At 40.5% G+C, this 13,287-nt stretch overlaps 1 protein-coding gene across 2 annotated transcripts; it reads left to right on the forward strand.

Moving 5' to 3' along the window:
- The first annotated feature begins 7,000 nt into the window (after positions 1 to 7,000).
- LOC149006445 (glutamate receptor 2.8-like) lies at positions 7,001 to 13,008 on the forward strand. Of its 2 annotated transcripts, none has more exons than XM_089166876.1 (5): positions 7,001 to 7,474; positions 8,785 to 10,124; positions 10,213 to 10,525; positions 11,005 to 11,411; positions 11,526 to 13,006. In XM_089166876.1, exons 1-5 carry the CDS (start codon positions 7,192 to 7,194, stop codon positions 12,087 to 12,089), a joined length of 2,907 nt encoding a protein of 968 aa, XP_089023002.1. In that variant the 5' UTR covers positions 7,001 to 7,191; the 3' UTR covers positions 12,090 to 13,006. The 2 variants fall into 2 exon arrangements, with proteins under 2 accessions (XP_089023002.1, XP_089023003.1); XM_089166877.1 differs by having other exon boundaries at positions 7,353 to 7,474; positions 8,817 to 10,124; positions 11,526 to 13,008.
- Positions 13,009 to 13,287: the final 279 nt, after the last annotated feature.

A 13,287-nucleotide genomic window follows, 5' to 3' on the forward strand; every position in this document is an offset into this window, starting at 1 on the left:
ATGGGTGTATTTCCGATTCATTGGAAATAGTGAATGGTATACAAAAGCAAGAAAACGTTTGGACTTCGCAGAAGGGAAACGTGTGGACTTTGCAATAAATGAAGTAGTGGGGAAGATTAATGCATCTTTCCGAAACGCATCTTCACAATATTTCTACAAGATTATTATTCGTCGAAGAATGTGAAGTTGAGTGATAAGTTTTATCATTTATACTTTGATATTCAAGACAAGATTTCGGCAGGAGACAGGGAAATGGAAAGGCCAAAATGAAAAAGAAAGGTCTATTCATTAACAATGAGGTCAATCTTTACAAAAAAAAAAAAAAAAGATAACTCCCTAAGCCTCTTCTTCATTGTTGCCCGAGGGACCCTGGTCGGGAGGACTTTTCTCAGGATCTTGAGAAGAGCCTTCCTCAAGAATGACATTGACTGAGTCCTCTATAGAAGCAACTTGAGACTCGGCTTGTGATTTCTCCTCTCGAAGTGCCGGCTCGTCAGCCAGGTATGCCTCATATTGAGGGTCAGCTGGAAAAGGATCATTTTCTTCCCCCCGGCCCGGGAGATCCATGCCAACTTTCCCGAAGACCTCTTTATGGCACACCTAAAGGGAGCAGTATTGAAGGAAGGGATTGATGCGAGAATTCGCTCCCAAACGTCATTCTGCCCCAAGCGATAAGCTTGAATATTGTAGGCACCTAGCAACTCAGAGAAAGGTACGCTGTTCAGGTATTTCCGAACACACTCCTTCAGAAGCTCTGGCTTGATATGCTCGGGCTTGCTAGGGACCGCCCACTTCAGATATTCTTCGTTCTTCCTACATTTAAATTCAAGCCTGTCACCGAACAACGTGGCAGCTTCCTTTTGCTTCCTGGCCTCGCGCTCGGCAGCAGCGGCCCGAGCCTTCGAAGCATCAAGGGCCTCCTTGAGGGAGATCACTTCTTCCTCATGCTTTCTCTGCAGCTCCTCAGCAGCTGCAGTCAGCCGATCTATCTCAGAATTGGCCTTGGCCAAATTCTCTTCACGAGTTTGCGGCAAAAGAGCTGTTGCGGCCAACCCGGCTCAATGCTTCCATGTGTTGATAGAACCTCAACATGGCATTCCTGGGAAGGCGGAAAATATCAGAAGAAGTCATAAGAAATGATGAAAAAATAAGTAAGCAAGAAGACCGGTACCTTGGGGATTGACTAACAAGGGCAACGTCATCCAGGTTTTCAAATTCCTGGCGATCAGAAGGAATAAGACTGAGGGAGCTCCACTCAGCAGCTTTCTCAGGGTCCCGAGTCACCCTGTCGGTCAACTTCAGGGTCCACTCGGGGGTGAAGACCTCCTCACAATCCATTGAAGCTTTGGATTTTTTATGGGAGGAAGCATCAATTGTATCATGCCTCCTTTTGGTTCGGGCGGAGGAGGAGACATTGGACCTCTCCACCATTGGCTTCTTCCCTTTACTCGAAGCATCAGCCACGGGCCTAATATTCCTGATACCCCTATAAGAGGGGTCGGGAGAGGGAACAGAAGCCTCTTGATCTACGGTCAAGGCTCTGGGTGATCGTTGCTCGGTTGTCGCAACGACCCTAGCGGCCTTCACTCGCAGGTTCTCGGGGTTCATTCTTGGAGGCACTGCAAAGAAGAACAAGAGTCAGAATTAAAGACGTATCACTTCAGTAAAATTAAAGGATGATGGTTAGGAGCTCACAATGAGCCAAGCCCCAGTACTGAAGAATGGAGTTATACTCCACCTCAAGTCCATGTATCTCTTGATACCATGGAATGGATTTGATCTTTCTGACGGCCGCCTCGTCTTCTTTGGATAAGGGGAGGCCTCGGTTATTCTCGGAAGAAGAAGTATACCGCCTCCAGGCGGTTGGGAAGTTAAGATCCGATGGAGGCACTCGACAGAAAAAGTATCGTTCGCGCCATTTTTTGTGGTTAGAAGGGCAAGTTCCTTTGGAAAGGATGCTGCCCCTCCAATCAAGTTCAGCCTTGTTACGTTTGGACAGAAAAACCCATCCGGGAGGATGGGAGATAGAAAGAACATGAAAATGTACAAAGAGAGAAAGAGATGGCGTAATGCCAAGTTCAAAACACAAACCCAAGAAGCCGACGATGAGACGCCAGCTATTGGGAAGGAGCATTCTGGGACAAATGTCCCAATGATTCAGAACTGCGGAGAACAAAGGATTAAAAAAGGGAAAGCGAACCCCGCTTTCCAGTGCATCTATGTACAGAGAAAATTCACCCCAAAGGGTTGAATCAACCCTCTCATCAGAAAGGGGAGCCCTAACTTGATAAGAGGAAGGAAAATCAAAATCTTGGATGGCTGAAAGAAGGGTTTCCTCATTATAAATGGAGGGAGCAGAGCCGAGTCCACCATCGGACTCGGAAGCTTGAGGCTGCCTAGAAGACTCGACAATCTTGGAAGATCCAGACTCGAGGAGGGCTGAAGGAGTTTCGGTTTTTCTCTCTAAAGCTTTTTGAGAAACTTCAACAAACTCACGCCAGAGGACAGTTAGGGTTTTGTTATCACTATCTGACTGTTCGGAAGCGGGAGAAGCAAAAGCTTCACTACTATTACCAACACTGGGTGCTAGAGAAGTCCTATTATCCGCCATTACTTGTTTCAGTAAACTACAAAAAGAAAAAGACCAGTAAACTTACTGATTCAGTGAGGCAAAAGCTTGAGAGCAAGAAGGCGCGAAGCAAGCAACAAAGGTTCAAATTCCAGACAGGAAGAATGAAACCTACGAAGACAACGAACGGCTTTTAAAACCCCCGCACGAGTGTTCGGGAATCTGAACGATCGAGATTGATTCAAAATCGACGATTGAGATTGAAAGACGTTTTGAAAGTTTGAACTCACGAATCCAAAACAGGCTTTCAGAAATCGTCGCTTGGATTACGTGAGCCACGACAGATCGACTGCAAGGAGACACGTGGCCTTACCCTCACAACGCTCGAGGAAAAGTGATCACTGCATTAAATGTGATATGACATTTAATGGAGCACGCAGAGTCTATCGCCTGACGAAGAACCCAGTTAAAAACCAAGCCCTCGGGATCGACCGAACGCGGTGCCGGGGGCTCGTGATACGGAGAAATTATGATCAAACCGGGTTCATACCTGGTTCGACCCTCGACCCCGGTCAAGGCAGAGGGAACCGACTCGCTCCCGAGCGAACCGGATCCAGAAGATGGCTTGCTGAGGAAGAAAACTTATTCAGCTACAAGCACGCCCTAATCCTACTTATGGATTAGGGTAATTACCCTAATGATGGCAGACTCGAATTGACGGCTGCGGCTAATCATTGTCGAATGGATAATCATCGCATAACCTAAAGGGTTATCTCAGGAGTCCTCTACTAGTCCAAACTAGTAGAAGTCTATTGCTCAACGGATCTAACTGTTAAGATCCAACGACTACCCGATGAAGGCTCAAGTGCATCCAACGAAGGAGATTCGAAGGTACACTCTATATAAACCTCACTACCATACGAGGTGAGGGGATCAAAAACACACAATCTGAGACTCAGGTTCAGATACATACTGATAGACGTAAACTATCAGAGGCTTACGATCTAGATCACCTTTCCCAGTTCTTCATTCCTTAGCTCTGTGCTTCTAGCAGAGCCATTTGTGATTAAGTTCATCAACTGACTTAGCCTTCGGAGGTGGACTCCCGCCCCCTGCGGTCGGGCCACATCTGACACTTTCGTTTTGCAGGTCATCACGAGGAGATCTAAGGGCTGCGCAGATTTTGGACGCATCAGTATCATAGAATACTTTAAACATTGCCAAATGGGGCCATTGGAGACCATCGTGATGCAGAATTTGTAGACAATTAATCACCACTTCAGAATTTGCGGCCTACCACAAATATTACTGAAATTAGATGGCCTACCCTTGATTCCAAGGAACGAAATCTCACCGGGATTCGCCGGTTCGCCAGCCAGAAAATCAGGCAAGCCGGCGAAATTTCGGCTAGATTTCGCAGATATTTACCTGGTTTATATAGTAATATGTTATATAATCACATGATTGATGAGTGATAGCTCACATACGTTTAAAGTTTTGGAATTTAAAAAATTAATAAAATAATATAAATATCTCTGTTATTCTGCAAAAGCGTGAGTAGATTCAACACTTATGTTTATCTTTAATATTTTTTATTTCATATTTTTAATAACTCCATGGTTCTCCATGAACCACGTGTGCGTATGGTACTTATTATTATATTTTTTTTGGTACAAAGGCGCTTTTTATATATAGGGATAGGGATATTACATAATGCCGCTGGTAGGAGTTGAATACATGACCTCTCCACTGAGAGGCAGGTTCCTAACCATCCTACTACTCCTCCATTGGCAGATGGTACTTATAATATCAAGAAAATCAGAATTCAATCTTCATCACTTCGTCTTCCTCACTTTTCCATCCGGCGACTCAGCGGTTGCAATCAGGGTGCAGCAGACTCTTTCTAATCGCTAGCTTTGCTGAAATTTTTTTTTTAACCAAAATCACACAACTATACTAGAAGACGGAGGCGATGCTTGAATTGATCGAGGATGACGCAAACTCCTTTGCACAACAAGCTGAAATATACTACAAGAAGCGACGGAGCTGATATCCATAGTTGAAGATTTCTACGCCCACCGTTCCTTGGTTGAGCAGTTTGATTTTCTAAAATCAGACAATGGAAATCGACTATTGGGTTCTCCTCTTCACTGGTTACACAGATCCGGAGAAATACCAATATCACCGAATTTCGACGATATTTCATTGAATTTCGGTGATATTTCACCCCGCGATATAAAGTTCCTTGGTTGATACTTCTTCTCTTTGGCTTGCAGTTTGTTTCTATCACAACTGAAGGAATATTGCTAGGTTTTTCGTGTTGTGATCAAAGGAAAAAATCCTCCACAATCCCATCAGGCCTTGGCCTTATGACTTTTTAACTAAAATTTTGGCACTTACTAATAGGGGTATGGAAGTATTACCTCACTTAAAAACTACTTCCAAATGTACGTATGATGTTATATTAGGCAAGGTTTAAACTAGTATTAATCGAACAAGTTAGGTGATTTTAAGAGATGTATCGTTTCACATCGAGTATTATTGTATTGTATTGATCAATGTATTTTGGTGCAATTCAATATAGAGATGTATCAATATATATATATATATATATATATATATATATATATATATATATATATATGTATGTATGTATGTATTGACTAGTATCGTATACTTATTGTGAGATACTTTAGCCTTAGTGTTGGTGACTTCCTGTTTTTAGTTAAAAATAAATAAATAAAAAAGCAGTTGCATGGTGTCAGCAAACTTGCTCATTTATGAGTCGAGATCATCTCCCCGTCCTTGACGGCTTCCCAACAACAAAAGTCAGTAGGTCCCACTAGTGAAAAAACACATTTTTGATGAAAAAATTATTTTTTCATTAGTAGGACCCACTAACTTTTGTGGTTGGGAAGCCGTCGGGGACGGGGAGATGATCCCGATTCGTCATTCTCATTACACGTTTTTCGAGTTTACATCAACAGTAACTGTCTAAGTTTCAAACAATCAATGAACCTTTTCAGAGTTCATGCAACACGTCTCTTTTTGGTCATAATTGAAAGACTTAAATCCCATCAAGAAAGAGAAATTCTACACATCGTGTTTTAACGTACTCGACAAGTCAATTTTTCGTTAACAAAAAAAGTTGAATTTTCCCTTCAGGTACAGAGATACTGATTTGTTGACTTATTCATATAGACTACGGAGGCAATGAAGCACGCTAAATGAGGTCCCAACAATCCAGTTATTATTATCCATCATGGTCGCCATTGTTGAAAAGTTGGGTTGTATGAAAACATTGCCATTTCGTTTGTTTCTTTATCAATGCTATTTTGGGCATAGAAACAGCCAAAACGTTGCATGGCAACCGGTTCAATTTGTCTCCAGCCAAAGTTTTATAAAACTCGATTTCTTTGCCATTTCTGGACCACATAGCAGTGCCTCTGATTTAAACCAGTCTAGTGTAATCTCTGATTTAAATCAGTCTAATTTCGATCTCAACTGTTGGCTTCACCATACATGTGCAGCATTGAAGTACGACCCAAACCAGTCTGGATCCCTGTCAGACAAGTAGAGATTTATGCTACATCATTAATTTATATCATATATTAGGAGGCCCACCAGGAGGTGTACCTATGAATTATGATTCTTCTTGTCAAAATTTAGAAAGGTAGATTCCCCTCCTATTGTGTGCTATGAAGAAGTGTGAGAGGAATCCAGAACTCTATTTTGACTGGTAAAATATCCCAACTTGCTATGAAGTTTGTTTTCGCTCTTATAAAAAGGCAGAAACAATATAGAATATGAACTACATTATCTTTGAAAGCCCCTCTCCCTATTCAAAGTTTGTCAAGTTATAAATCAAACTTCCATGAATATCTAGACTTATCATATCCAAATATTTTTATTAATCATCAAACAGTCATAGTGAATAGAGGCCCACAGGCAAGGGAAGGAAGAAAGTATGGAGGGACAAAGGTTCGAACCCAACCTCTTTCATTTTGTCCTTTAAATAAGAGGAACACTGTGCTGGAAACACATACCCAAATTGTTTAGGGAGGGATTGACCTCTATTAAATGATTTGTTGTCATTACTTTCAATTGTGAGGTAGGCTTCCTAGTATTTTTTTATTTTTTATCACTTTAACCGGCCAGTTATAAGATCAACCTATAAGAAAAAATAATAAAATAAAAAATAAAAAGCAGCACCTATCCGTATAGGTCCACAGATTTTTGTGGTGAAAAAACCATCGGGGCTGTGTCAGATCCGGATTGGGGTCGGATCTTATCCTCAAATGTTGTTTGTCGCCGGTAGTATGACACAACCATTCCCTTATTAAATGTTTGAATAGACATATAATATTAGGGTTATTGACTGACAACCGAAAATTTGAAGTTCTCTTCAATAAAGATAGTTTAAAACTGCAAAGTTTAGTTACCTCTTCACGTTATGAGCAAGTCAATATTCGGTCTAGGGACGCAATAGAAAGACGCGGAGAAGAAATTTCTCCTCTTGCTGGGTCTCAAATTCATCACTCTTAAAAGCAGTCCATCTTTGGGGTCTGCATAGACGAATCATGTTATAGTCCAGAACTTGACTGTTCTGTTCTGGGTGATTGATGAAGATGAAGAACCCATTCCCATTCTTCCTTCTTTTTCATTTACTCTCAATACCAAATCTCCTTTTGTTTACTGGTGAATGGGTTTCTGCTCAGAACAACTCAACTCTACCCTTTGATGTTGGAGTGATTCTTGACTTCATTACGGATGAAGCGAAGAAATCTAATACCTCCATGGCAATGGCACTGGAGGACTTCTACGCAATGAACAATTTCTACAAAACAAGAGTAGTTCTTCATACCAGGGATGCACAGCAAGATACTGTTACTGCTTCTTTCATGGGTATTTCTCATCCTCATATTCCTTTCTTCCCTTATCACAAATTGATGTGTTTTTAAGGTTTTCAACGTTCATTCCAATGCAATTTTCTCCACTTTGATTGGAACTGAGGGAACCAGTTCTGCTTTCTTGCTCATCATGTGATGCTAGGAAATTTTGAGCTTGAAATTCAACAACTCTGAAATTTCCTTATTTTCTGACTAGAAATCATAATAAACTTAAGAGCGAACAAAGACTTTCTTTTTTTTTTTTTTAATAATAATTTTCTCATGGGGATGGATAAGCTTGAAAAAAACTTGTGATGCATCTCTCTCTGACTATTGGCTACATTATCAGAATGAGAAATGGAAACATTTTCCAAAGAATTGATATTCATTTCTTTACAAGATACTTGCAATTCATTAATTACAATTTGTAACCTAGTGAAATGTCAGAGAAACTTCATTTCAGAAACTTCATTTCAACTAACACAGTTTTGCTACGTAAGTATAGTTGGGGGATTTTCTAATTGAAATCTCATGTGAACATGACAATATTTTTCTTCATTGGTAGTTAAGTTGGAATTTGGTGCTATGATTTTTCACTTATGGTGGAAAAGGAATCTTGGAAAATGGATGTCCAAAACCAGATCTTTTGACTTGATTTGAAAGTGATTTGCTTTGTTGTCACTGCTAGGGTCTAGATGCTCCTCCATCCCGGTCCTTGATGCTCCAGCAACGGATTGATTGTTGTTATTTGGTCTCGGTTCTCCATTTTTTTCCATTTAACCGGTTGTAACTCCACTCATCCCCCAACTAAAAATAAATAAATAAATAAAATAAAAAACTTTTGCTTGCCCCTTGGTCCCATGTTGTATCCCTGGATCCTTGTTGGTTCTTGCCCCAGCTGCCTGGTTCCCTTTTGTATGTTCTCTGTCCCCTTTAAGGGTTCTTTGGTAAAAAAGTCTTTATTCATCTAAAAAAAAATTGTAATGAGACAATTGCTTTCTTTGTCTACTTCTTTTGCTTGTTCTAATGGCTGAGTGCTTTCGAGATGGAATCGAATCAAGTAGGGCCTACCTCCTTTGTTAGGCTTTGTAAATACTCTATACGATGTCCATCTTTCCAGAAGGGAAGGGACCGCTCCCCTCGCGGGTTAACCACTAACCCCACATGCTGGATATTCTTTTATTTATTAAGGGCATTTCCGGGCATTCTATCAAGAGTTTTGGGCCTCTCATGGGGATATATTTTATTCTCTTTCTGTTAATCCTGAAGTTGTGAAGGAGAATTTTTCATTGAATCCTATACAAATTTGTTTCTATGTACAAACAGCTATGGACCTAATACAAAATGTACAAGTCCAGGCAATTATAGGACCAGACAGCTCAGGGCAGGCCAAGTTCATGGCAAATCTTGGTGACAAAGCTCAAGTGCCTATTGTTTCTTTTGCTGCAACAAGCCCTTCGCTTTCTTCTGCTCTTACCCCTTTCTTCATCCGCACGGCGTACAATGACTCTGCTCAGGTGAAAGTCATTGCTGCAATTGTTCAAACATTTGGTTGGAGGGAAGTTGTACCTATCTACGGAAACAGTGAGTATGGTAATGGAATTATATCATATCTGGCTGATGCTTTTGAAGCAATCAATACTCGAATCCCCTATCGAAGTGTTATATCTTCCAATGCATCAGATGATCAAATTCTTGAAGAGCTATACAAGTTGATGACAATGCAAACTAGGGTATTTATTGTACACATGCTTCCCCCTCTTGGATCTCGGTTATTTTTGAAGGCAAAAGAAGTAGGAATGATGACTCAAGGTTATGTCTGGATCATCACTCATGATATGACGAATTCTTTAAATGCCATGGATCGTTCTATTATTCAATCTATGGAAGGTGTACTGGGAGTAAAGCCCTTTGTTCAGAGATCAAAAAAACTTGAGAGGTTTGAAGTTTCATGGAAAAAGAGATTCTTAAGAGAGAATCCAGATATGGTCAATGCAGAGCTAGATATTTATGAACTGTGGGGATATGACACTGCTTGGGCATTAGCGATGGCAGCAGAAAAAGTTGCAGGGTTGAAGTCCAGCTCACAGCAGTCTAAACTTTCCCTGAACATTAGCACTGTAGAATCTCTTCGTGTCTCTCAAGTAGGTATAGAACTTCGAGAAGCAATTTCAAATACCCATTTTAATGGTTTGAGTGGGGAATTTAAACTTGTGGATGGGCAACTACAATCATCAATCTTCCAAATAGTGAATGTGATGGGCAGTGGGGAAAGGGCTATTGGGTTTTGGACACCAACAAATGGACTTTCTGTTGAGTTGAATGTGACTAACACACCAACAGACACAAGCTTAAAGGGTGACAAGCTTCGCACTATAATATGGCCGGGTGATTCAACTGTTGTACCCAAGGGTTGGCAGATGCCTACAAATGGAAAGAAGTTGAAGATCGGAGTTCCAGTGACACATGGATTTCCAGATTTTGTGAATGTTCAATGGGACAGTAAAACCAATGCATCTATGGTGAGTGGGTACTGTATTGATGTGTTCAATGCTGTAATGGAGTCATTGCCATATGCAGTTCCATATGAGTACATTCCATTTGCAAAAGCTGATCACACAAGTGCTGGGACTTACAATGATCTGGTCTACCAAGTTTATCTTCAGGTAATTAAGTTGTAGTACTCTCTGTGGTGCAATTTTTGTTTCGTGTTCTATAGCGTTATATCCTAATGCTAAAATTAATACTGAACAGAAATATGATGCTGTCGTGGGGGATGTAACTATTATTGCAAATAGATCCTCGTATGTAGATTTTACACTGCCATATACCGAGTCCGGTGTGACAATGGTGGTTCCAATCAAAGAAAACGGTGGGAAGAATGCTTGGGTATTCTTGAAGCCTCTCAGTGTAGATCTATGGGTAACAATTGCAGCTTTCTTTGTGGGGACAGGATTTGTAATCTGGGCCCTTGAACAGAGAATAAATGATGAGTTTAGAGGTCCTCTTCATCAGCAATTGGGAATGATCTTTTGGTTTTCCTTCTCCACAATGGTTTTTTCACATAGTAAGTTCTCTCTTCTGCTTCTTACAGCTTTTTTTTGTCTCTTTAATATGAAGAAGTGTCTTCCAATTGGGAAAATCACATTATTCCATACTGATAAATCAGAACGGAAAGTCAATCCACATCATCTGCTTTGTAACTAGAATCTTCTACTGCTATTTCCATTCAGTATGTATGAGCTTGAGTTGAGCATCAGAGTTTTACCCTTAGATTATCGAAAATCTACCTGTTTACAAATCAATTCATGTCTTAATTTACTGATTTTTCACAATATTATTCTAATCAATCAGGTAACATTGGTTTTACTTTCTAATTTCTACTTTGGTATGCGTAATAAATTCAGAATGTTCCAGACAATTCACATGTAGGGTATAAGAAAGAACAAAATAAATAGAGCGATCAGCTCTGGATTGAGCGTATTCCAATAAAATCTCCAACTTCTGTTTTCTGAAAATTACTAATTAGTGTTTTAATGGGTGCAGAGGAGAAGGTAGTAAGCAACCTTACGAGATTTATACTGATTATATGGTTATTTGTGGTTCTCATCCTCACATCAAGTTATACAGCAAGCTTGACATCAATGCTCACAGTTCAGCAGCTCCAACCAACCGTAACTGATCTACAACAGCTACTAGAAAATGGGGAGGCTGTTGCTTACCATGAGGACTCATTTGTGTACGGGCTCTTGAGACGGATGAAATTCAAAGATTCAAAGCTTAAAGTGTTCACAAATGCAGAAGATTTGGATGATGGTTTATCCAAAGGCACTGCCAATGGTGGATATGCTGCTGCTTTTGATGAGATTCCATATCTTAGAGTCTTTCTCTCAAAATACTGTTCTAAATATAGCATGGTTGGTCCTACATACAAGACTGATGGATTTGGCTTTGTAAGTCTCTTTCCATCATCTGTCCTTTTCCACCACACACGCTGACTTGTAGTGTTATTGGCCTTTAAAGTTGTGTGGATGTCTGTTAATTCCTCAAATTCGTACCTTTCTTAGGTCTTCCCAATAGGTTCTCCTCTGCTAAGTGATGTTTCAAGGGCCGTCCTGAGTGTAACGCAGAGTGACAAGATGACAAAGATTGAGAAAATGTGGTTTGGAGATACTGACTGCCCGGAGTCTAGCACCACTACATCTTCAGGCAGCCTTACAGTAAGGAGCTTTTGGGGCCTATTCCTCATAACTGGAGCCTCTTCATTTGTAGCATTCCTCGCATTGTTGGTTCATTTCTTCTGGAGCCATCGACACGTATGGAGAAACATTGATAAAAAAACCAGTCTCTGGCGGAGAATTTGCATCATGGCAGAACAGTTTGTCAGTATTGATACCGAAAGTTTTACATTCAGGAATCATGAACTCCAAAACCTAAATACTCCAAATATCACAGGTGCTAGTAGGAGTCCCTCAAGCATCTCCCTTGACAGAAATGATACTTTTGATCAAGCAACAATATCTAGTGAAACCACTCACTCAAGTCCGAGTTACCCAACGTCTGAAGAGATATCAACTAGTATTGAAGAAAATCAACCAAGTAACGAGTCCAAGATCCATTGGGGTGGCTAATGGAAAATTTAAGATTTGAGTGACATTCTCTTATGTAATTAAGCAAGGATGGAAACATGCAGTATCGTCCTCTGTAACTTACAACTTTGTCTGAGTAACTAGGTCCTATTTATCAAATTCAATTTCTATGGGCAGGGTGGTAGGGAAGTTTCCTACCCGACCGGGTCAGGGCTCCACATATCATGTAGTCGGGACTGGTACCGACCAGCTTGATCAAGGCGTAACGTACGCTAGACTTGTATGGTAATTCAACCGCTTTCAATTAGGAAGGTCAACTCAGTAACCAATCAAGCGGGACCAACGACAAGGAGGCATAATCCCAGGAGAAACAACAGCCCTCGCCGGGTAAACTTACAAAGTACAGAAAAGGTAACACTTACAGTATAAAAATAAGGACATACCCCTCCGGTAAGCATCCAATACATTCTGAATATAGTCTTGTGTAATTCTTGCAAGGTACCTTAACCTGTTTACTGTTTGACTATGCCATCGGAGGCGGTTGCCCGGTATTCTAGCCGGCCCGTATCTAACCTTTCTTGCAGGACTCATCGTCTTTATAACGAGAGGAGGTTTAATCGGGAGCAGCAACAATATAACTGTGACGCATCACTGGGCATGTTGGCAATACTTCAAACCCATTAAAGCACTGAAGAGGAGGAAGATGCTTCACAGGCGATACATTATCATTACCTAGAACCATGTCTACAAGGCTACAACAAAATAGTTGTTTGAACAAGAGAAATCAACAAACACACGTTCTTTCTTTATACTAAGTTACAACCTGTATCTCTTTCATCTTCGTATGAATGGCAACTTTGAATTCAAATAAAGAGATTAAAGACATTGAATGATGATCAGAAGTTGCAAGTTTTCACCTACGGGGATGTAGGAAAGCAAATAAAATCCTCATCTTGACAGGAATTTCAGCAATGTTCTGTTGGCTTTCCTCAGAAATTTACCAAGCCAATCTTGACTCCATTGGTTTTCTGAAGCGTCAATAAATTCATTTTGAACAAACGTAATTCAACTATGAAGTAAAGAAATAATGGATATGTAATATATGTAACAGGGGGCATTTTGGTCTTTCTACTGGTATTTAGGATAGACTATGTCTTATGTATTAGTTAGAGGGGCAAGTGTGTAATTTCAATCCTTTTGTTTCATGGTATGTAATTGGGGTTTGGGGTTTTTGGTTTCA

Source organism: Hakea prostrata, chromosome 8 (genome assembly GCF_041222555.1).
Source record: "Hakea prostrata isolate BN-2017 chromosome 8, UWA_Hpros_2, whole genome shotgun sequence".
NCBI classification, from domain to species: domain Eukaryota; kingdom Viridiplantae; phylum Streptophyta; class Magnoliopsida; order Proteales; family Proteaceae; genus Hakea; species Hakea prostrata.